Raw genomic sequence first — 25045 nt, forward strand, 5'->3', positions numbered from 1 at the left:
CTCTCCCTGACAGAGACCCTGAGCACTTGTGTCTTCACTGAGCACCGCTGGCTGCTGAGGCAGAGATGAGGAAATGTGATCCTGGATGTGCAGTGCTGGCCCTGACTCACACCCAGGCAGGCTGTGACCTGACCTGGCACTGCTCTGCTGCTCTGCAACCCTCGCAAAGACGAAATTCTCTCGTCACCTGGAGAAAATGTTGGAATATTTGGTGAGAAAACTCAAGCGTTAAACCTTTCCTAGCAACTTTTCTAGCTCTGCTGAGCCCTTCAGCCACGAGACAGAGATTTTGCTCTTATTAAAGAACAGAGGTAATTCAATAGTTGTAACTTTCTTATGCCATTTGAGAGGCATTTTTGAAATCTATTTAAAACTACCTCAGGACTCATTCTTTTCAAGTATATAACACCTGGGCTAATAATTGGACTGCCAGTTAAGAATATATATTCAGATTATTTTCAAAGAAGCTGGTAATTTCTTTCACATGGCTTTCCAAAATACTAACACTTTCGATGAGTTCCTAATTGGATTTATCACAAAGACAGACCTGTAACCCCAAAGGCTTAAGAGTAAATAACAATCATCAAAAAAGCACGTCCACAACAGTCGAGAGAAAACATTGAAGTATTTAAGCATTGCCGTGGACACTCTTTATTCCTATTCAGTCACCAAATTTCACTGCCAAAACATCCTAAAGCATCAAAATTCCAGATTAACCTACATCTCTTTCCAGCTTCACTGTGTTAACAGAGAGCTTGGTACCTGCCATCCCACAGATCAGTGGTTTCCAAGGATTTTTTTTGGCATAAGAAAAGACAGATTTTAGCCTGGAAGTGACTCTGCCTCATCTCAATTCCATTTGGAGCTGCTGCACCCAGGATGACTTTGGGCGTCTCCAGAGGTGTGCTTGCCCCAGACGAGGGTGTGCAAAGCCCCCATGCCTTTGATGTGCTCACAATGATCCCACCTGGAGGAGTTCCAGCTGAGCTCCCCAGTGCAGACACCACACTGAAGGGCTTCCCTGCCCTGTTTGACCTGAATCCTTCTCCTCCCTTTGGGTGGTTTGAAATCCTTTTCCAATAATAAAAAGCCCAGGCACTTCTCATTTTCCAAGGTCTCTTTTTTTTTCACCCCAGCGTGTAAGAAGGCTTCACCCCCTTCCCCATTTCCACCAGCACAGAGGTCCAAGGTTCAGTGTGGAGCTGCCTCAATAGGATTATTTTTTTTTCCTCTGCAAGAAATATTAATTGCTAATAAATCCCCTTCCTCTAAGGCTCATGATGGGTGCACTGCACGCAATAATTTCACACTACTCCTTCTCTTCCCCCAGGGGTTGGCACTTCATAAAGTGACCTACAGCTACTGGAGTTTATGAGCTTTGAATAAACAAAACACTGTTGATTTAACCAGTTGGGGTGTTTACTTTCAATAGCAACAGTTACTGACATAAGGCAGCGAAGCAAATGCTATAGAAATGCTCACACTTGGCCTGAAGCAGTGTGTCAACCTATTAACGGGGGACATTATTTTTCTATTTTATTTGACTGTTTGCAAATCAAGATGTCATGGATTCGTGGTGCCAAGAAACACAATGCACTCAGTGACACAAGACAGAAAGGGAGCCACTGTCTGAGAGCCCTGCAGCACCTCCAGAGAGCTCAGCCTGCAGGGAGCAGCCCCTGCTGCCCACAGCCCACCCAGGCTCCCCTGCACCCTCTCCACTCAGGGCTCCAGCCTGCAGCCCCCTGCCTGTGCCAGTGGCCGAAATCTTAAATCTCCGGGCCAGCAGGCTGAACACCTCACAGGGGATGCACAACTGACCACCAGGGACTGTGCCATGGCAGCAAAGGTGCCCACAGCACCCACACCTCTCCTTTGGCAGCAGAGAGGAGATTTGGCTTTTAGGCAAAAAAAAAAAAAAAAGGAAAAAAAAAAAAAAAAAAAAGGGTATTTTGAGAAAACTGATTACCTGGAGAAGTCTGCTGCAGCTCCAAATCTCCCCCACTAGAGTGGCACCCATTGCTGCTGGGAGGTGACAAGGGACACTCTCAGCTGGAGCAACCTGGCCCAGTGCAGGTGTCCGTGCCCATGACAGGGGTGGCACTGCATGAGGATCCTGGGGACAATGAGCTTTAAGGTCCCCTCCAGGCCAAGATATTCTATAATTCCTTCATGAACTCCTGCTGGAGTGAAGCCCCTCCACACTCTCCCCAGCACCTGCAGCACTGACTCCAGATCTCGGGTTTCCTGTGGTCCCCAGTGCTGACAATGAGACAGCAGAGAGATTTTGTCTTTGTGATAAGATCCCCTGATCAGGAGGAGCAGGACTGAGGCTCAGTGAGGACAAAGCCACCGCTACCTCTGACTAACTCACAAGCCAACAAACCAAAAATGTGGCTGTTTAAGAGGGGTGGGGTCACAGCTGGCACCCCAGTGCAGTGACCTTACCAGAAAAAATATTCAGATCCCTCCCTGGACACCTCTGTCCTTACCCAGAGCAGCCCCAGCTTGCTGTAAGCCCTCGAGCTGGGACTCACCACCCCTGACACCTTTCCAAACCTCCAAAGGCTCTTGAGGCAGCCACTGATTCCTGTGGGGTTTGAGAAGAGCAGATAGAGCAGGATATCTAAAAATCTGCTCCTAAAAACCCTCTGAGCCCTGGAAGAAATAGCAGAGGTGTAATTTGTTACAGGATTAATTCTTCCACCTCAGTGCAAACCTCAATGAGCCAAAGGAAATATTTCATCCTTGCTGTCACATTGGGTTTATTTATCACGAGCTGCCTGCGGTAGGACTGATAGGAGCAGAGCTGCTGTGCTCAACACTTATCCCACTCAGTAACGTTTGAGAGAGTCTGACCTCCTCCATCACTCCCTGAAGCATCCTGAGCTCTGCAGCATGGGGAAAGACAAAGGCTGGGCAGCCACGGGAGGACCAAGGGCAGGAGACATCTCCAGCAGCCAGGGAGACACCAGCAACACAGCCCAGAGAGAAGCAAATTTCTGATGGGAGGGATGGGATAATTTACCTCCTGGTAGGAGTATGGAGCAGTGGAGGATTTATGAACCAAGCAAATAAAGCAAATTTCCAGCCCTCGTGGGGAAACCTTGAAAATGCGGTCTAAACACTCTGCAAGGAAGAACGCAGTGTGACTGACAACAGTTTCTAATTTGCTGCCAGCAAGACTTAATCAGCAGTTTGTGCAGAGCCATCCAAGCAAAAAGCACCCGAAATAGAGAGCTTTTCTCCACCTCCTCCTCGGCAGATAATTTATGATGTCCTCGCAAAGGAGGAGTGACAAGCACCGATGGCAGCGGTGTCAGATACGTGTGATACTTTCTATGAACTGCAGCCAGCTCACCAGGGCAGCGTGTGATGAATGACAGGAAAACCGTGGCCTCGGCTCACTTCTCTGTCAGGCATCCCTGTGGGTATGCACAGCATTTCCCTTCAGCCCCGAGCAGGGGATCTGCTCAGCTGGCATTCTGCTCAGCAATCCGGGCGCTTTTACCACCAGCAGCACCGAGGACAAGAAGTAAACAGGAGTTTACCCCTTCGCTCTGACTCAGGCTCTACATACTGAAATATTTTGGTTTGCACCTTCGAAGCGGCAAATGTTGTCAGAATTAGCTTTTACATTCTGTGCTTCAAGAGAGAGAAAATGTTCTTTAGGGAAAGCATCGGTTTTTCTGTCAGCTGCACTTGCAGCCAACAGCGTGACCGTCTTGAAGTTGAAATGAAAGGGGGAAAAAAAATCCATTTCATTCAACTGGAAACCATGATACTCCCATAATAATCATGGTTATGGTTAAACTTGCAAATAGGTATCTCCCAAGTGCAAAGAGACCGTTTGTTTCTGCTTTTCTATCTGAATTAAAGCAGGGCTCCCTCTTGCCTGCTGCTGTGTTCCAAGCAGCACAACTCCCAGCTGAGGAAAAGCACTCGCTGCCTTGCCAAGACAACATTCTTTTACATGACTAGCTCTTTCCTCTGTAGTTATTAATGTGTCACAAATCATAGGCTCAGATTGTCTAATATTATGGGAAAATCTACTAGAAGGAGAGAAAAATAAAGGAAACTTCCAGGGAAATTGATTAAAGGGAAATAAGAAATTTGACCCAATTTAATGGAACAAAATACAGTCAATAATAGAAACTATTTAAATTCCTCTAGATGGGCACACGGTTCTTTAGCAATAAGTTTTGTTTGTTTTGCCTTTTTACCACCTCGGAACATCTATTATAAGAACAAGATTTTAGTCCCCTTCTCTCGTGCCAAGTGCAATTTAAGTTTGCATTTTAAGGGATTCATGAGCACAGCTCAGGGTCAGCAAACACGGATTCAACAAAGCAACAACCGTGACAGGCTTTGGGAAGGTTTAACAGGGTTCATTAGAATAAAAACTGGGGCACGGTGGAGGAGACTCCTGAGCCTCACACGCAGACATCTGCATGAAGCAGTTCTTGGTTGCTGACAGCGTGGAGCACAACAAGGTGCCCTACTACCCTGCATTCCATCCTGCTCCTTCTCTGCTCCAGGATGCTTCAGTCGAGGAGTGGAGACACAGCTGCAGATGTTGGGGCACCCAGCCTGAGCTCCCCGAGGTCGTGACAAATCTCAGCCCAGTGTCAACAATTCCTGTAACACCAGAGCCCACCCACTCCCCGAGGAATGAGCCCCAGCTCCTGGTGAGAGGCAAAGGAATGGAACTGATGTTACAGGAATCGTCCTCATGGCTCAAAAACAACGGTCTGCAGGCGTCCAGCCTCTCCAGGGGTGATTTTCCACGTGGCTGTGTTTGGAGGGACGGGTGAACTCAGTCAGCCCTCACCTGCAATGTCACCAGCAGCTGTCACAGCCCTGCAAGAGCTCACCCCAGAGCAGCTGGGTCGTGCCTAAAGCACCGCCCTGCCCAGCAGGGATGGACAGGGACGGACAGGGACGGACACACAGAGCAGTGAGGGGGCAGGGAGCCAGGCCAAGCAGGACACTGGGCTCTGGATCCCACACAGCTCCCGTGGGGCTGGCTGCCTCTCCACTGAGCCAGCGTGCACCGACACCGGGACAAGGGATTTTTCTCACCTTTCCAGCACACACCTAGGAGTGAGTGGTTTCCTGTACTTGGCTGAGACACGGGCTGTTGCTACAATCAGCAGAGGGATTGCAAACCCCTTTGCCTCCTCACTGGCTTCAGGATGAATCAACAGGCAACAGCAGAAAAAAACCTGCTGAACTGTGCAGGCTTGCCTGGGTCTGAGGTGCATTTTAAGGCACAACTGATCATTTAACAACATCTCACCCCCTCGGTCCTCCCACACAGCTGCCTGGGGAGGAACTCGCTCCGGATGATGCTTTGAACCTGTGAAATCCCCTCCGAAAATCTGTACAGAGCTGAACGTGACAGAGATGAGGTGGAACCAAACAGCCCTCTGAAAAGCAGCTATTTCACAGTCCTTGCCTCAGTGCAGCTAATGATCTGCTGACACCGGAGGGACTTCCTCGGGATCAGCTCCGGCGGAGGAGAGCGCTCCGACACTCTGTTGGTAGCAACAGCGCTCAGGGACAGCCCTGGGAAGGGAAATGGGCCCTGATCCTGGAGCTGCTGCTCGCCAAGGGATCCCAGAGGGATGTCCTTACTGCTACCAGACGGGAGGGATCTGAGGAGAGTCCCTGGGGACAAGGGTTCTCAGGTGGGCAGCTCAAAAAGCACCCAAACCAGGCAGAAAACAAAGAGCAAAAAGTGAATCCCAGCAGCACAGAAGGTGGGACAAGAAGAAAACAATTCCCCAGCTCCGGTGTCCCTTCTTGGGAGGGCACGTGAGCTTAGCTGGGACTGCCTGGGAGCTCTGCAAGGTGTGTGCATGCTGTCTGGGACAAGCTGAGGTTGCCACTCCAGTGAGATTTAGGCTGCATTGCTAACGCTGCCTGAGCCCACTGATGTTTTTAACGATCTTCCCAGAACCCGGCTGAGATCAGGAAGTGCTACTGAAATGCAAAAACAGTGCTAAATATGCAACATACACACAGTAAATGGCAGTGATCATTACTCCAGATCACTTCAAACCCTGCTTCCTCGAGCTCAGAAAAGCACAGTCCCTAACTTATCTCTCCAAACTGCCTGTATATCCACTATCCCAAAAATAAAACTTTCTTATTGTATTTCCTTGGGGATTAAATACGTTTTTTTCTTGTAGGAGCTTGGCTGTCTTCTATGCAGCCAACATTTTAATACTTTAATTATATTAAAAAAACCCCACTAACAATAAGCCACTTATACTGCTATCTCCACTCTTGGCTTTTTTTATGCCCCTAGGACCCATAGATGCAAAGACATCTCAGAATAAATGCCTCAACATCTTAACCAAGGCTCTGGCACAGCAGTCACTGCGCAGGCAAATTAGGTGTGTGCACACGGTTCAGAAAAATGTGATTTATCCTGCAAACCGTGCCTGGATTTCTGCTTGAAACGCAGTGATGGGCACAAATACAAGGTGCCATTGTGGAAGGGCCCTAGAAAAGCCTGGCTTGCTCATGCTTGCTTTTCCTGAGGAGAATTTGAGCAGGTGGGGGATGATCTGTGGGGCTCCCTGCGGGATCCAGCCCAGCCTCCTCCTGCCCTGGGCTGGTGCTGGTTTCCTGCCCACAGGGTGTAGGAGTTACACCTGGAGTTTCCCCACCCCAGGAGCTCCTCACTGAGCACTTCCTTTAGCAGATGGACCTTTGTTTCAGCAGGGACACGTTTGGGGTGGAGGCCACTATTGTTTCAGCCATCTGCTCCCACAGAGGAACGGGACAATTTCCTACGGACAGAGGTGGTGGCTACTCCCACTGCTGTCCCTTCCCCATCGCGGTGCCCAGAGACTTCACTCAGCTGCTAAAACGCTCTGCCGGCTGGTACCTTCCCAGAAACACTGCCAAGAGATCGTTCACGGCCATCACCCTCTCCCAGCTTATTCATTTGTGCCGCTTTCTAAAGAGCTGCCATCAGTAATTCATGAGGTTTGATTTCCCACCCAGAACTGGCCCCTGTCATTCTAAGCAGTTGTATCTAAGTGAAGTCTGCATCTCCATAAATGCAGCTCACACATGAGAGACTCAATGGCTTTCTTCACATGACTTATAGCAAGATAGGTTCTGCTCAAGGGGTGAGTCATTCAGCAAAGGCAGAGGAAAACTGCTCATTATATATTTGTGAAATCCCCAAACCACCAAAAAGGCACCATTTAACAACAAAAAGCATCACAGGATGCACAGGAACCAGTAAAGTGGGCAGAGCCCTTCCAGAAATGACTGTGACACGGGGGGCCTCATCACAGGCCTCCCTTTCTCAGGATCCAGTCAGCTATAACGAGTGGGAGGTGCAGGTTCTGAGCTCACACACTTATGGGATTTGCACTTCAGAAATCAAAACTGCCGGTTTTCTTCTGTCCCTCAGGGGAAAACCAGAACAACCCCTGCTTTCCCTGCTTCAGCCTCCTGAGCTCTGCACCCCTCGGCACCGACAGCTCGAAAAAACAATGACCAGACTGCACCTGAGCCTCAGAACCAGAGCTGTCCCTCCATCCCAGCTGTGCTCCTGCCACAGCTCAAGTCAGAGCACTCTGATCACCCCTGTGGCACACAGGACTGGCCACGGTGCTCGGAGCAGCCCCAGCCTGAATTCAAACTCCGCTGGCTCGTGGAGAAGTTCTGAGGGTGCCTCCGCCCGAAATGAAGCCAGGGACGCAGACAGCTTGCACACTTCACCAACACGAAGAGGAAGGACCCAACGACGCCCAACGTCCATCCTGACCCACGTGCATTACCGTACACGGATATCCCCCAAACCCGAGCTTCCGGAACCCCAGCAGGCAAACACCTGCCGGCCAGGAGCAGCCGGGGGTACTCACAGCACTCGATGGGGTTGGAGGCGGCCTGCAGGGACACGATCCTGCCGCTGGGCTCGGGGATGTGCACGCGGAACACGAGGCGCACGCGCGTGTTCTTGCGGCCGATGTCGGTCTCGCCCTTGCGCAGCTCGATGTCGGCGTTGCGCAGCTTCAGGATCCCGGCGCAGTCGATGCTGCAACACACACGCGGCCCCAGCTCAGCGCCTCTGCTCTGGGCAGCATGAAGAACCCCAAAAACACGACGCACGGGGCTCCCTTTGCGCTGGGGCCTCGGGCACGAACGGGACGGGAGCGCTGCCGGGCGTTCCTCCAGCCTTCGCTGCGGCACCAGCCTCTCAACGGGGTTTTACACAATTGGAGGATGGCAGCAGCTCACGTCTGCCAGCAGCAGCCAAAGATTTCTTTCTAACAGGGCATTTTAGAAGTTTTCCAGCCAATAACATATTGCTGAAGCTTACGGACAATTGTTGTAGCCAATCACTGAAGGCACACGTACACCTGCTTCAAACAATGCTTGCGTGCTATTAACAATAAACAATATTCCATTATTAAGCTTAAAACTTTCTACTATCTTGCTAAACATATTTTTCTGTGGTCCTAAGATCTATCCTAGCCAAACCTAAGACTCAGATTATTGTTTTATGTCTTTGCTTGCTGTACTATTGTAACTTTTCCTACATTCAAACTTTGCAGCTAATTGTGAATTCTTCTGCTCTTTCTGTTTCTGGGGCCTGCTTTCACAGATTTCTAAAAGCCTTGTTACCTTTCATATTTCCCACACTTGGGTTTTGCTTCAGCCTCTGGGTTAAGAGCAGCTCTAAGTGCTCAGGTTAGCATCCAGATACTCCCGTTTCTGCAGCTACAGGGGAAGAAATCCCAGACGTGCAGCGCACCAGGGATGCTGCTGGAGCTCTCCCCACTCTGGTGACAGCGGGAGCTGCTCTCCAAGCATTCAAACCCCAAGCCTTGTTTCCCCCAGTGCTAAGCACAGCAGTGCAGAAGGCAGAAGCCAGCCTGGGGCAGGAGCCAGGGAGTGCTCAGCAGCCCTTGGCACACCTGGGCAGGGCAGGGCAGGGCAGGGCAGGGGAGCTCCCCGGGGAATCACAGCAGCTCAGGCAGCTGCTTACAGAATCCCCACTGCCTGCACCACCCAGGCACATGGAATGCAGCTCCGAAGCAGCAACCAGACTGCTCTCTCCTCCTTTTGCACAGGGTGGGTGCTACTGCCACAGCTGGGCTCTGCAGCCTGGCCCGGCTCACTGTGGCATCCTCCAAAGCCCTGGGACATTGCTCCCCGGCAAGGAAGAGCCTGGCAGAGCACATCTTCATTCTCCCATTCACTGTGTCCCTGCACAAAGGGAGGGAGCAGGGAGCAGGATGGGGCTGAGCAGCAATGAAAGGATTAGGATTGCTTAAATCAGCATTGCCATTTAGTATTTGGTGTAAGTGCAGGTTGGCTTCTCCAGAGTCCAGTGTAACCTTGCAAACCTGCCTGTGTTAGGAAACTGTGACAATTATTTGTCAAGCTCAGCAACAGTTCTGAGAGCAGGCAGTGAGCACTGCTATTAAACAGGCACTGCCATTTTGATATCAGTTCTCAAAACACATCATTTCTCTTCTTTTGATATGAATTAAAATCACATTTGGGGAGGTATAAGCCCCAAGCTGCTTCCTACACCCACACTGCTCCTTGCCCTTGCATATGTGCAAGGGTTTATTATTCCAGGGTTCCTTGTTAGGAATGAGGTATATTTTCTAAAAAAATATGAAGAAAGAATGTGGATTTTGTGATGAAGTAGGGGGGCTTAAAAACATAACTGCTCTGCCAGTTTTGTCAGGATCCTGTGAAGGATGGAGATACAGCTCTTCCCTCTGCAGAGCAATCACTCTCATGCCTGGCACACATTCAAGCCTGAAGTTTTCAGACTGGTGCCCACTTCATCCCTCTGCCTCCATAAAACTGGAGTAATACAGACAAGATGTGTCTGTACTTGCTTTTCCGTTAACCTATTGCAAGAGATTTCACGGCCAGAGCACTTGGCTGAGCTCAGAAGAGATGTTTTGTATTCCATTAAATGTCATAAAATGCATCCCACACCTTTCCTCTGTGTGCTGCCCCTGTTCCTCACTGTGTCCCTGCAGCACAAGGATTTGAGGTTGCAGCTTTCTTTTCCTGAGTGCACTGCAGACCCATTCTGACTGTGAGGATGGTGGATTATTAGCGAGACACTGGATGCCCCACCCCTGGCAGTGCCCAAGGCCAGGTTGGACAGGGCTTGGAGCACCCTGGGACGGTGGAAGGTGTCCCTGTCATGGCAGGGGTGGCACTGGATGAGCTTTAAGGTCCCTTCCAACCCAAACCACTCTGTGATTACAGCACAGTCACTGCAGAAGCTGCAACACAGAGCAGAGGTGCCTGCATGGTCACCTGATGGATGGGAACTCACCCAGCAGCTTTTACCCAGGTGCTTGTAGCTGCTTTTGTAAAAGGGTCTTTGTACAAGGGTCCTTTTTGCCCTCATAAATCATCCCAAAGTGCTGGAAAGGGGATTCCCTCCAGGGCATCATTACTCTTTTTAGTTCTTTCTCCTTTCCAAAGAGAAAGAACTTCAGCGCCAACTTAATCCACCCCAACTTTGCTAATAAAAAGAAATCTACTTACGTTGCTTTCATGTTGTTTTTGGGTTCCAGGGGGATCTCCAAGACTTTGGTGTTGCCAATGATCTTCTCGTAGCTGGTGGTGGTGACGGTTTTGCCCGTGATGCGATGGACCTGGTAGAAGGCGTGGGGCTTCAGGATGCGCTCGTCCGCCGTGCCAATGAAGATCTGCAGCCCCAGGGGTTTGTTCTCCATGTACCCGTGCAGCTGGCAAGACATTAAAAATCTGCTGTCACACACTGGGCCTGCAGTGCCTTCAGGAAACCAAGGAGATCTGCAGATGTGTGGAGATGAATGCAGATATCTGCCATTGAAACGCATCCTCCCCCCAGCTGTTGGTTCACCTTCAACCATTCCTCTTGCCCTACATTGAAACAGCACCTGTGCAGGTAGAGATGGCATTTTGGGTCTGGAACTGACGCACAAGGATGTCTTAGTCGACCTTATAGCCTGGGGTTTCTAGACCTCAAGGACACAGACTCTTCTGTCTGTTTTTTTTTAAAAAAACCCACCATTTGCTGCAAGGAAACCAGAATGCCTCCACAGACCAGGAGACAAGGAAATTTCTCCTTCTTTATTAACGTTCAAAATTACAAATCAAACCATTCTAAATTTCTCACATAACCAAAAATGAGAACCAGACATTTATCTACCGCATAGCCAGGGATCGAGCTGAAAGGGAACTTTATGGTCTGAGACATGCTAAATTTGTTTTCAATTACTCTGTCCACATACAAAACCTTGATGAAGCCATACAAAGCAAAGAGTACTGGAAGATCAGAGAAAAAGAAGATTAAGCTAATGGTATTCATGGCCAAACCAGGGGGGTTTTTTTGGTCTTTTTTTTTTTTTTTTTCTTTTTTTTTTTTTTCTTTTCACCAGTCAGCAGGAGGTATCCTTGCACAGAAGGATTAATTCCCCCCTGGAAGGAGACCACATGCAGCATCAACGCGGCGCTGGCAGCCCTCCTCCAGCATGGCAAATGTAAGGCGACACTCACTCTGCAGAGCTATCACTCCTCATCCAGCACACACTTTGGAGGCACACAAAGACAGGGGCTGTGCCCCAGAGACCCCTGCAGCCAGGGCCAAGCGAGCAGCCTGCGCTGGCACGAAGAGCTCCGTGAATAGCTCCATTGAAGGCACCAAGCCCTAGGCAGGGGTTGTGCAAGAGCAAACTGCAGAGCCCAGCCCCGACACCGCCGGTACCTCGCTGGCACCGGCCTTCTGGAGATGGGGAGGAGGGAACGGGGCAGGAGGCTCTGTGCAAACTTCCAGCTGGCTCTGGGAGCCAGGGGAGGAGCAGGGAGCCGGGCTCGGAGCGCCAGGGCTGGGGCTGGAGACACAGCACGGCCAGGAACGTGACAAAAGCAGCGGCAGCCACGGGCACATTGAGAAATGGACAAAGCCTACGGGAGATGAAAGGCAACAGAGGCCAGAATGACAGATCTGCTGGGAACAGGCACTGCTGGAGGAATCAGCCCCTGCTGATCCACAGCCCAGATCCACTGGGAGCCACAGAGAAGCTCACCCTACGCACAGGACTTCCAAAATCCAGCATTCCCTGGCCTTCAGTGCAAAGCCATTGTATCACCAAACGCCATCCTGTCTTCACAAGGGGCGAGGGGGAAGAGCAGTTTTTAAGTACTGAGCGTGTTTATTGTCATGCCTGACAGAGTAATTCTTTGTGGACCCAGCTACAGCAACGAGAGGATCCCTTGGAACAGGAGGGGTTATTACAGCGACAGAAAAGCAGCTTTTGCTCTCCCCTCTGTCCTGGCAGAACAAAATCCCAGAGTTATGGGTGGGAGACTGAAACGGAGGAGGACAGATAATAAATTACAAAAGAAAATCTGCCCCCAGTGAGCACAGTCAGTAGCAGCTGTAACAGAACTGGCTACATACACAGGGTTTAATACTGGCCACCTTGAAAAGTAATTTTAAGTAGCGTTTGCTCATGTACAGAGTGAGTTCCCAAGACAAAACTGTTCATGGTTGTCCAACGATGTGCATGGCTGTGGGTGTGTGCAGTATAAATGCATACAGACTTAAAGAAGGGAGGAATTGATTCCCTGTTCATATGGCCATGTCTGTATTATCTGCTGGCCCAGGGGCATAAAACACACAGGAAAAGGCCTCCTGATCCTCCACAGAACCAGATCTTAAATCAGTTGTTTGGTCAGTGGAAGAAAATGATGAGGTTTTTGTAATTGATGGTGTTATGGCAATGCTGTGGGATGACATCATTGTAAAATCAGAACAGCATTATAAAATGCAAATACAAAGAGAAAAAATATATATTAAAAAGTGTCCCCATTTAAAACAGTTTATCCTTGAGCTAACTGATTACATTTTCAAGGCTAATATAGGTGATCATTTACCATAAGTGTTTCCATCTGCCTTTCACTTGCTACAAGTGAATAGCTCACAGAAACACTTCAGGAGCTTTAAAATCAGAGTTTTACACTCATCTTCACCAGCAATTTAGCACAGCTTTGGTCATGCCACACAAGCTCTCTCTTTACCTGCACCAGGGAAGAGTGATGCTCCCCCTGCCCAGCAGGGACAGAGTATTTGTGCTGCTTTTTTATAGAGAAAATTCACTGTGAGCTAGAATGAAAGAATACACCAAAGCTACGCCTCAGAGATTCGCCTCTTCTTAAAACTGAACTACTAAAGATTGATTGTCAATGAACACTCACCTCCACTATGCCAGGCAGCTGCTTTAATATTTAACCAAAGCACTGACTTTTTCTTTGGAGAAGCAAAGGAGGAATAAATTTGACCCTTAAACAAACTTTGGGAAGTGAAGATTTAAAATGCTAACTTTGAAATTAGCAACAACCAAGCTGCTCTAAAATCTCTGTGTTTCAGTGTTGTTCTGCTCATCAGAGCTGCTCCCTCCAAGCCCTTCCAGGGGAGCACCAGCCCCACACCAAGGTGTGCCTTCACTCCTTCTCACACTCCTTTCCATGAAGAAAACTAAATCATCTGCATTTCAGTTTCAAGGGAGCGAGGATCAAGAAAGATTTATGAATACAGAACTCTGGGAGGAAATATTTTTGTGTACTATAAGGTGACCTATTCACAATAAAACTCCCCCAAACTGTATACAGATCGAGCTGGAAAAAACCCAACTCCTTTGAGTCACATTTGCCACAAGGGGAAAGAGAAGCCAGACATGATGTGTACCTTTCCATACTCTATTTTGGGACTTTAAGATCCTATTTCTTTCAGTTGAAAGATTTTTCTTAAACTTTGCTTTTGCCTAACTCTTACAATATTAACACAGCCAGACATGGGCTGGTCTGTGACCTGAGGAAATGCAAAGCACTTTGGCAGATAAACAAATAACATCATTCAGAAAACAAGGAGACTTTTCATGTTTGCTTTGCTGCTATGATTGGGCTTCTAAACAGAATGGAAATGTGTGGCACGGTCAAAAGCATCATCTCACCTCTGCAGAAATCCAATTCCTTCTGCACTCCATGCATGGATCAATACCAGCCAAATCTGGGAAAGGGGTGGGGTTGAGTGGCACTCTCAGGAAGGCACCTGTGTAATTCTGCATGCACCAAAGGAGCAGATGTGCCCTGAGCTGCTGAGTTTGCTCGTTACACACCCCACACCACCCCTGTGATGGCCCTGGCACCAGGAGCACACATCAGGCACATGAAACACTTTTCTCCTCCTGCTCTGTTCCAAAACTCAGGTCTCCTCACAAAGTGAGACCCCAGCTCCAAATACACAGCACTTCAAGCCAGAGTTGTTAATTCTCTTCTAAACCATTCCCTCCCCAGTGCTGAGAGGACCCAAACCCAGTGCTGGCCGTGCCCCTGGCTGGGGGATGTGAGACACAGGGTCACCTTTGCTGTGCTGCACAAAGAGCAAATCTCTGCACAGGTGAAGGCTGCAACGCTGTTTAACTGTGCTAAAATCAAGGGATACATTGACAGCAGAGCCAGAAAGCAAGGCAAATTCTTTAAAGATTCTGCAGGTGATCACCTATAGATACAACATATCCGTACAGGGGGAATTCAGTGCAGTTTTGAAATTTACATCTTTCAGTCTGGGATATGCTTTCTCGAATTCAGATATTATTATAATTTATGCAGAATTACATTATTAGCAGGAAAAAGAGAGATTCATAGGAAAATAATAAGATTTTTTTGTTGTTGTTCTTACCCAGAAGCCAGGCCAGAGAGGGGCAGTGATTTCCCAGGTCCTGCAGGGGACGAGCAGCCAAAGCCCAGTGAGAAAGCCGTGGTGGCCGTGCCCTGCTGCAGGGAATGCTGACACCATCCTGCAAGCACCCCAGGCTGGCACTCCAGGCACCACTCAGCAGCTGCAGCACCTCAGGTCCCAGCAGTATTGCAAGCTTTGCCTTTTCACCGCTGGGCTGCAGAGCCAAATTTTCTTGGGGATTTCTGGTTTAGCTGTTGCACATCAAAAGCCTCCGTGCAGTGCTTTTTGCACCACGAAAGCAGCAGGATCTGCAAAATCTGACTGGTTTCAGCTCTTTGAAGAGCCCCAGTAAGACCCTGTGTGAGGCTGACTGCTCCAGAGAGTACAAGGGAATAATTTATTTCCCATTCACCCCAACAGAGCACTGCAAAAGAACGCAAACCAGAAGGAAATCTTTGCCTTAGCTCCTTCTGCTCCTTACCAAGGCTGTCTAAAAAGGCCTCTAAACAAAATCCTTTGCACATCTGATTCTGCTAAATTAGGATTTTTTTAACGATGCTCGAATTTTAAGTGTTCCTTATTTTGGTGACAGGTTAGTCAAAATTCCAAGGGCTGAATCTCACTTGCTCTGCTGGTCCTTACAGTAAATCATTTAGGTCTTTCTCCCTGCGATGGACAAAGCTGCATCTAGAAAGCACCTTCCTGTCTAGACAACGCAAGCCGAGGCCAGGAGGAAAATATAAATGTGGGGAATCCATTCTGTAGGCTTGGGGGTTTGGTCTGCTCAGGGCACCACGGCTTTGGTCGGGGGCTGTGCATCACTCCCGTGTCCCCTGGAAGTCCCTGGCGTGTTCACGCGTGCGTTCAGCCCGGCGGATCCGCACGGACCATCCCGGCCGGCGGCCACAAGCGGCAAAGCAGAGCCCGGCGAGCGGCATTTAAGGAGAAACGAGCACAAAAAGCGGTGAGAAATCGCTTCCTCCCGCTGCTGCCCTTCCTGCTGCTCTGTCGGAGATAAGCGGCGCTGCTCGGCGAGCCGGGGCTGCGCCGCCGCCTTCCTGCGCCGCGGTTCTCCAAAGCCCTGCCGCACCGCCAGCTGCTCCGCGGGCCCCCCACACCCTCCGAGATGATGCTCTGGGCCAACAGCCCCGTTCGTGTCCCCCCAGCCTCGGGTTTGATCGTTAATCCCCATCGTTAATACCCGCTGACTGCAGCGATGTCAAGGATTTTTTTTTGGGGGGGGGGAGGTCTTTGCTCAACAATACTCGCAGCGAGATGGAAAATGTCAGTGCATTGTCTCGGGGAGAGTGGCGTATCAATAACTGTCAGGAATTCAACAAAGACCTCGTCCAGCCGCTGCATCATGTGGCAGCTCCTCTGCCTGCTTCAGTTAGAGCTGACATTGAGCAACAAAGCCGAATCTTCTCAGATGTTTTTGTTCAATTTAATGTACTTGGGACACTGCAAAAGAACGCAAACCAGAAGGAAATATTTGCCTTAGTTCCTTCTGCTCCTTACCAAAGCTGTCTAAGAAGGCCTCTGAACACAATCCTTTGAACATCTGATTCTGCTAAATTATGATTTTTTAATGATACTCAGTTTGAAGTGTTTCTCATTTTGGTGACAGCTTAGTCAAAATTCCAAGGGCTGAATCTCGCTCTGCTGGTCCTTACAGTAAATAACAACCAGACTCCCAGTGTCTTACTGGGATTTCTGCTTTCACATGGGATTAATGCCGGTCTGGGACAGAGACAGCAGCTCTGGGGAGAAAGCAGTCGGGAGGGTTTGCTCCTGACTGACCTCACACCGCAGTGGAAGCAAGTTGTTTCCTCTCTGGGCTTCAGTTTCCCTGCCCCTGTGAAGAGCTGATCCTGTTTTCAGGATGCTTTGACTATCCCAGGTGACAGGTTTAAAGAAAATGCATCTGTCCAGTGCACATGTACAGGGAGGAGGATTTGGAGATCTCATTTTCACAGCTGGCCAAGAAAACCAACTGTGTCATTACAGCACTTCCATGCACGCTCACGACAAAAGAGCTAAACCTCCCCAGCACGAGAGAAAAAAAAAAAAAAAAAAGAAAAAAAAAAAAAAATAGTGAGCCTCAGGGACCTCCCTCCTCCCCAGTTTCTTTCATGCTGAAACCCACAACATGAGGCATGGTTAGAGAGAACAACTCGGGTCTGGTGGAAGCATCAGGGTTCAACAGTTGTTTCAGAATGAAATCAAGACCCCAGATAATTTTCCCTGAGCTGCAGCAGGCAGGAGGAGTCCTGAACACCCTGAGCCCAGGTGAGCAGGACACACCCCACGACACAGGAGACCTGGGTGGGAGCCCTCACCCGGCACGGGGCACTTCCAGCTGCACAGACATCAGTCTTGGGAGAGCAGGGGAGAACTGGAGCTCAGCTGGGCAGGGAAGGCACGAGCAGAGAGCTCAGGTGTGAGTTACAGGACACTGCCCGCCCTGTGTGAACTGCAGACACTCCAGCACGCCCTGAACGGGGAGAGGTCTGTGCTGGAAGTTCCCGCGTCTGGGACACACAGGAGAAATTCCAGCTTTGTTTTACAGCACACTGATCCCCCCACGCAGAGTCCTGCAGTGAGAACCTACAGAGAAGAATAGCTAAACCTTGCGTCTGCCTCATGCAGGAGTATTCCTAACCCACAAAACCTGCACAGCACAGGCATCCCCCTCAAACCAGCTGGCACACGCTGCGTCCCCTCACCTCTGCCTAAGCTCCTCTCCATCAAAAGCAAGGTATTCTGAATTAGGCTCCAAAGTTTCAGTGAGAGCTTTTAATTCACCTCTGCTTCAGAATTCTTGCCATGCCTGCAGCACAGCGTGAGGGCTGCCGACCTACCCTTACATTTGGTGGCATATGAGCTCTGAAGAGAATTTCCCAGCGCAGCTAACATCTCTGGTTTGGCCACTGCACATCAACATGGAACAGCAGTCAGTCAATAAATCCCCGGCAGAGAGCTCAAAGCTCAAGAGGCCCCTACAACGATGGCACTGTGCAAACAAGCCCTGTAGTCGTGCGGTAAATCAGGTGTGAAAGGTGCAGGTGCTTTGTCACACGCTGCTGGGGCCAGGCTCAGCCCCAGAGCAGGGAAGTGATGGCCACGAGAGCGACACAAAGATGTTGTGCAGCACCAGCCGGGTCCAGCACTGCCTGGCCTTACCCTTCCCTGCACAGGGGCCTCGGGAAGGAGGGGAAAAGGACAAACTCAACGGCTGGGATGTGCCCTCGGCAGCAAATCCCCCTGGGCAGGCTGGCTGGGGTTGCAGCAGCAGCGGCTCCAGCCCGGCCCCACGTGTGAGAGTGCGAATCACCCCATCGAGCCGTGATTTGGGTTTGAGTTTCCATCAAAGGCTCTGGTTTCACTGACACACCAATGAATTAGCCGAATGTTGGAAGTCACATACAGTTAAAAGTCAGAGCCCCATGGGAAGCCCGGGCTAAGAAACAATGTCTCCTTTGACTGCGAAACCACAAGAAAACACAGACGGCAAAATTCAAATATAAAAGGAAAGTGGAACATACGTTTGTTATTGTAAAGCAGCTCCTGTGAGCTCCACTAACAACTCCGCCATTCCAGCTTCTTTTTAATAAGAAAAATGAAAAGAGGCAGTGAAAGTCACCACAATTCTAAAAGTTAAAACCCAGGGGAATGTCGGGCAGGCTGTGCTGAACAGGAGCCCCTCTCTGCACAGCTTTCCTGCTCTAGAGAGGTGAAGGCAGGAGGAGCCTGGCACGCAGGGCTGGGTGGGCTGGGGGTCCCTGTGCCTCCCCCTGCCCTCACCTGAGCCCTGCTCTGCATCTGGATGTTGCACCAGGGGAAACTGCTGGGTCACGGGTTGAACCTCTGCCTCTGCACTCCAGGTTTGTGTTTGCAGTGCCGCCTCTACCCCACTCACATCCACGGGATCTCTGCACAGGAGCAGCGCTGCCGTTCCTACTGGACAGGCTCTCCCACAGCCTGGACTGCAGCAGCTGTGGGAATAAATAAGCAGCTCTGGGAAAAAAGATTTGGGAACCAAAGGCGCCTCCCCCTCCTCTGTGGTCTCAGTGACCGGGGCACCTGCAGGATGGAAGGAGCACGGAAACTGCAGCTTTGTCCTCGCCACAAAGGATCTCCTAGCTATTCTCAGCACCTTAACGTCCAGGGGATACTCACATCCCTGAAACCTGAGTTTCTCCACAGTTAACACAAGCTGTGGGCTCCTCCCAAGAGCAACTCAAACACCTGAGCTGGGAGCCTGTGCTTCTCCACGGCCCTGCAATCAGACACGTGAACATTCCAAGGCTTCTCCCGCTGCTCCTGGCACAGCCAATGTCCCATCCCACCTGCTCCAGAGGCTCTTCCCAGAGGCTCTGATCAGCCAGACTCTTCTCCTGCCATGCTTGGAGTGCACAACTGGTGCAGAGCCTTGAGCACAAACTCTCGGGGCTTGACACGTGAGGAAGAGGAAGCAGCATCAGAAAGATAAACCACAAGATAAGGCTTGGAGGATATGAGATCTGCTGGTCTGTAGCTTTAGAGCACCCAGAAGAAGAAATCTGCAGGCAAAATGCACTTGCCAAAAAGAAATAATGCACCCAACACCTTGCTGCGAAAACCAGCCGAGATCTCTTCTGCCAGCAGGTTCAGCTGGGTAATTAGTCACATGGAGGGTTAATTGAAGGCTCTTTTTCAAATCAGATTTGTTTCAAAAGAGATTGTATTTTAGAAAAATACTCTCTTAGCATCTGACAAGAACACAAAAGTTAAACTTCACCGAGAGGAAAGAAGGAGAGGAAAAAAAAAGATCCCCTGAAGCCAAACAACTTCTGACATGAAAACTCTGGATTTGACTAGCTTCCCCCAGCCTGGGATGTCATAAACCACACAGGTGCAACTATCTCATTGCTTGGCATCCATACGAACCTGGTTATGTTCAAGTGAACACAAATTCAACAAATGCTTCCAGCTTTACAATAAACCTTCAGGAAGAAGCTGTCCATATTTTCCCCAGATGCAGGCACAGCTGTGCAAAGGCACATCTGCTAGGGGAACTGAAGTGGACATTTGAATTTATAGTTTTAGATCCTGAAGCTTGATGGCAAATGATGATAACACTAGCAATATTGGTTCCTGTCTTCAACAGAAAATATAAATGCCTCTTTGATTGGTACTGATTGCAGGAAGGAAACAAGTTCTATTTCCCCATGTCACAAGAAACTCCTTCATGGCAGTAAGGACCCTGTTGATAGGAATACCTCGGGAAGGTAAGTGATACTGCAGCTGCAAGCTAACTGAGAAAGGAGCAAGTGCTGATTGGTATCATTCCTGCCTCTAGGTAGCTTCAAACACACCACAGGAGGCTACGAGCTCGTCAGGCCCAAAGCAAAGAGCCCGCATGACTGAGGTATGGCAAATGTGACTGGTGTTTAACATTACCCTGCACCATTGACTCAAATACCCAGCCCGTACATGCAAGTCCAGCTCCATCAAAGCAAACAAATTCATTGATTTAACAATTCATGGCTTGATTTTAAAAGGGGGTGAGCCTGCAGGGGAATATTGAACATGTGTTTGAAGTTAAGCGCAAATCAACCCAGTGAAATTAGCGGTATTGATCGCATGCTTGAAATTACGCATAAATGTTAATGTTTTCCTGGTTCCTGCGTGCCCTGGGTGTGCCAGGAACATCTGGGGGATGCGGCCCAGCTTTGTTTAGTGGAGGCTGTAGCTGTGGCTGACCTGTTCAGGTTCCACACATCATTCCAGCGCTCTCCCACTGACACAGCACAGCCCCGACCCCAGCCTGGCTTTGGCTTTCCTTCAGGAAACGTGGGCTGAAAACAGGGGAAATGAGGGAAATGACTGATGTGCCCCCCCTCGGCTACACTGCAGCTACTCAGCCAGAATTTTATACCACCCTTTGAAAGGTGAAGGAAAAGCTGCTCACACTCCAAACAGAAGAAAGCTTCAGCTCATTCACCTCTCAGGTCAGCAAAGGGACGAATTCGTTCCCTCCACCACTGGCAGCCTGAATTCTGCTCGCTTGTTTCAGCAGTGACTTCCCCGGCACCTTATGACAGCCATCAGGAGATCACACGAGGTTTACACAGCCCAGAAAAGGCAGCAAGTGCGTCGTCCCACCTTTCTGAGCTTTCAGAAGCCAATCCAAACCAACCTCCCCCAAGCGCTGCGCCTCACCGCGCCTCAGCCAAGACCCTTTAAGCACATCCAAAAGCACACAGGGGTGCTCCTCTTTCAGGGACAGCCCCCAGCAAGCATTTCAGAGGTGAACCTGCCCCCCTCTTCCCTTCAGGGAGATCCCCACTGCCTTACCTGGACCACGGGGTGGCCCCCGGTGGGAGCCTTGACGGCGCCGCGGCTGCCCTCGGTCTCGTAGTGCGCGCGGTGGTGGGGCTTGGGCTGCACCTCGATCCGCAGCTCGTACGAGCCAGACTGGCTGGACAGGGGCCACTCCAGGGGTGGGAGAGACTGCACAGGCAAGCTGGGACACACAGAGAGAGATAACACCAGGGAAACTCCTGAGAAGGTGGTTTCTCAAAGCCCTGATCCCTCCTTCCTCCCGGTGCCCCACTGAAGCATTTATAGGTGTCTGCTGTGAGTTCCCGTGAGGTTATGCTGAACTGCTCGAGTTTGACTGCAAGCTCTGCTGAGGAGATGACAATTTCTGTGACAATTTCTGTGACAATTTCCACCTCCTTGCAGAAGAGAATAAGATGTTTCTGTTTTCAGAGATCCCCCTCTTTTATCTAGCTCCTGCTGGGTGTCTCCAACTTGGATCACAAAATAAGTATTGTGAAATATCAACTCCATTTGCCATTACCTACCAGTTGTGTAAATTAACAGTTATGATTTCCATAAATATTAAAATGCACACCAATAAAATGCTAACTATTCTTACCTGGTACTAGTTTTCCTGCTACGCAAATACATAAGGGTTTATGACATGAAATGAATACGCTGCAGTGGATTTTAAACCACTCTCACTCTGTGAGTACAGGCTGCTGCCAGGACCGGTCTGACAAGCCAAGGGAAGTCACAGCCTGTGCTCTTTCACTCACAGCTCGTGTTTAGCAGGTCAGGAACACCCTGGGATAACGTCGGCGTGGGGACAAGCTCGGTGCCAGCGGGATGGCACTGACAGGGTGCCAGCAGGGCCCGGGAGCCGAGTCACACCCTCGGTCCTGGCAGATGCCACACAGCCAGACAACAGAGGGCTGAGATTTGGGCTAAGGCACAACTGACAAATTAACAACCAACGCTAAGTCACTGGAGTGGACGGAATGCTCGGTCTGACCTGCAGCAGTGAGCTCTGCTCTGAATCAGAGTTGTTTAAAGCATTTTCATCCGTGACGGAAATTTGTGAGTGACTTTACAAAAGCAATCCCACCATTTTAAGAGCAGCAGGATGGCACCAGTGTGTTCGGCCTTTGTCAAAGACTGTCTGCAGTCTGCTATTCAGACAAATAATTTGGAAATTTGAATTTGTAGTGTGCTGTGCTATCAATGAACCTCTTTGGTGACGTTTCTTCAAAACACTGAGTTTTTAATCTCAGAATCCTAATGGACCAGGCTCCCATTAACCAGTGCTCAGTCCCTGATCACTCAGCTCTGGTCTGCAGCAGGACCTGCCCAAGAAAACACTCCCTAAGGATCATCAGCCATGGCAGAGGACACCAAACCATGGAAAACCAGGGACAACACACCCCGAAGGATTACGTACCTGCAGATCGGTATTGCGGGCACCAGCTGCTTTGTCCAGGATGGAGGAACCAACAGAATGGATTCTGGGGCTGAGTTTCTCCTGTCCTCCTGCTCACAAGGCCCGTGGAAGTCAACGGTCTGAAAGACGTGACACGGAATGCTGTTTTTGTGGGAAGACATGGACGAAGGATCGGGGCTGGTTTTCCAGATTTTCGTGGGGACACCGCAGGAAGGATCCGTAGGAAGGCTGCTCATAGCATCCATGGGAAGGGGAGCGCTGGCCAACTGCGTGTAAGTAACTGCAGAGGTGTCTTCTCTCGGGGGGATGCAAGGAGAGGGCTGTGGAGAGGGGGTCCGTGAGTGCCGAGGAGAGGTGGAAGGCAGCTGAGTGCTGTAGAGCTCAGTGCAAGAGTACCTCCGTTTTGCACCTGGTGATGAAGACCTTGAGTTGGGACAGGGTGATGGTGAATGGCGTCCCAAGCAGGCTTCCTCCGTGGTGCTTGTTCGTGGTGACATTATTGGAGAGGTTCTAGGAGAATAATGAGTATGGATGTTTTGAAACTGTGGACAAAGGTCATCACTAGGACCATTATTTGGTGAAACACATGGTGATGTGCAAGGAGATACATTTGTCTCTGAAATGAAACTTGCAGAGGAGCCGCTACTAGCTGGGCTCAGACACAGTGGTTCTCTGTAGCCCTCAAAGCCAGGGACAGGCAGGGTAACCCTCGGGCTAGTGGTGGCTGAGTTTGACTGATGTTCTACCAAAAGAACATCTGTGTCTCTGCCGCGGAAGGGCCCCCCCGAGTGAATCAGTTCATGATATGGAGTTATTTCAATCCTAGGGCTCGGAGCAGAGGCCCCTGCAGCGCTGGCAGGGTGTGTAGGTGTTGGCCCTATGCTATCTGGCTGTCCATATCTGCCCATGGGATCTGCAGAAAGGCTAGAAAAAGGCAGGGGGCATGGCTTGAGGCCACAGTCCAAGACATCATGAGCGTATGTAACTCCAGAGGGTGGGCTGTTGGTTTTATGTGGAGTCGGTTCTTCTGGAAAAAGAAGGGTCTCTTTAAGACTGTAAATATTGTTACAGAAGCTGAGCAATCATGGATTAATAAAATGCATACTTATAAACTGGTTGTGATCTGGTTATTAGCTTATTATTTAATTCTTTTTAACTACAGTTAGTGCCTGTGAGAAGTACTGGATTAAGAGCCAGGGAAGCTCAAGTGCTCAGGGCAGGTGCAGCACGGACAGGAGCACTGCAAACGCCTCCAGCCGGGCTCCTGCCGCCTGAGCCTCACCTGAGGGATCACCTGGACAGGTGAGCAGTGTGTCAGCCCCTCTGCCCACGGCAGGGCTGCCCTCCCCCAAGGACACCCCTTAGCGACACCTCGGGTGCTCTGGCTTTGGTCACATTTTGCCAGCTGGGAGCTGGACTGAAACCAGCACATCACAAAATCGCTTCCAACCAGGTCTGCATAAAACCAAATGTTCGGGAACAGCTTTTGGAGAAGGGAGAAACACCTTCCCTACACAGCCAAACCCAGCCAGGAAAGGCTCATCGGTCCAAAGCTGAGCTCAAACTCTTAAACTGAAAAGTCTATTCTGTGTGATGATTTGTTTGGCTCTGTATCACGACACCAAGTTTGGTGACAGGTTTCGTGTGAGTCAGAAAACACATTCACAAATATTTGTTAGAAAACAGAGGGAGAGAGAAAGAATCCAGCCCTGTGGTTAAGGGCACTCACATTCCAATTTCAGCCCCAGGAACATCTTCAGACAGGGACTGTAAAATACACAGTAACAAGTTCAGTAGAACCCTCTCTCTGCTGGTACCAAAAATCCTCCATTTTCAGAGATTCCCATTTTGGAAACTATCCCCGGGTTGCAGAACTCCCACCAGCACTGCTGAGCCCAGTTCCAGTCACACCCAGGGGTGTGCAGTGGCATCCCAGAGAGCAGAGTCACGGCAGGTATTCCCATGGACATCAGCTCCTGGAGCTGCCCCAGCCTGGAGCTGAAGAATATTTGTCATCACACAAAAACCATGCAAAACATTACCAGGATTTGTATATTTTTTAAGGATTTCAGCGTATCCAGCAGGAAATACCCGAAACAGCTCCACAATTTGGGATTAATTCACACTCTCTGCTCACTCTGGGCACAGATCAGTGCGTGTCACAGGCAGGGGGTTCCATTTGAATATTTAAATTGCTGTTCCAGTATTTTCTCTAACTCCTACATGACATGAGACAGCAATTCCCATGAGAAAATATCACACAGAAAGGCAGGCAGGAGCTGACTGTGCTTTCTGCAAAAGTAGAAGTTGTTCCTAGCGAAACTTTTACATGCAGAGAGATTTTGACTTATTTTCAGGGGGTTTCTGTTCATTTTTAGGAAGTGCTGAGCCTTCGTGTTTAGCGGGAAACCCCAAGAGCCGAGCAAACAAACCAACACACAGAACGTCTGGGACAGGAGGGGAGCTGCACAGCACAGTCCAGCTCGCACATTTCTTAAGGTTCCCTCTGGCTTTTAATCCCAGCACACAGCTGTTTTGGGGATAGGAAAACAGCAACGAGTCACGGA

The 25045-nt window shown here is 49.8% G+C and overlaps 1 protein-coding gene across 2 annotated transcripts in view; it reads right to left on the reverse strand.

Moving 5' to 3' along the window:
- Window positions 1-25045, reverse strand: part of NFATC2 (nuclear factor of activated T cells 2) — a 77518-nt gene that overhangs the window by 46176 nt on the left and 6297 nt on the right. For both annotated transcript variants that reach the window (XM_040080158.2, XM_058422735.1), the window contains exons 2-5: window positions 22479-23505; window positions 21071-21239; window positions 10552-10754; window positions 7890-8062 (exon numbers count right to left, since the gene is read on the reverse strand). In XM_040080158.2, the coding sequence (XP_039936092.1) occupies window positions 7890-8062; window positions 10552-10754; window positions 21071-21239; window positions 22479-23505 (1572 nt within the window). The remainder of the gene's footprint in view (window positions 1-7889; window positions 8063-10551; window positions 10755-21070; window positions 21240-22478; window positions 23506-25045) is intronic.

This window comes from Hirundo rustica, chromosome 16 (assembly GCF_015227805.2).
Source record: "Hirundo rustica isolate bHirRus1 chromosome 16, bHirRus1.pri.v3, whole genome shotgun sequence".
In the NCBI taxonomy this organism is placed as follows: domain Eukaryota; kingdom Metazoa; phylum Chordata; class Aves; order Passeriformes; family Hirundinidae; genus Hirundo; species Hirundo rustica.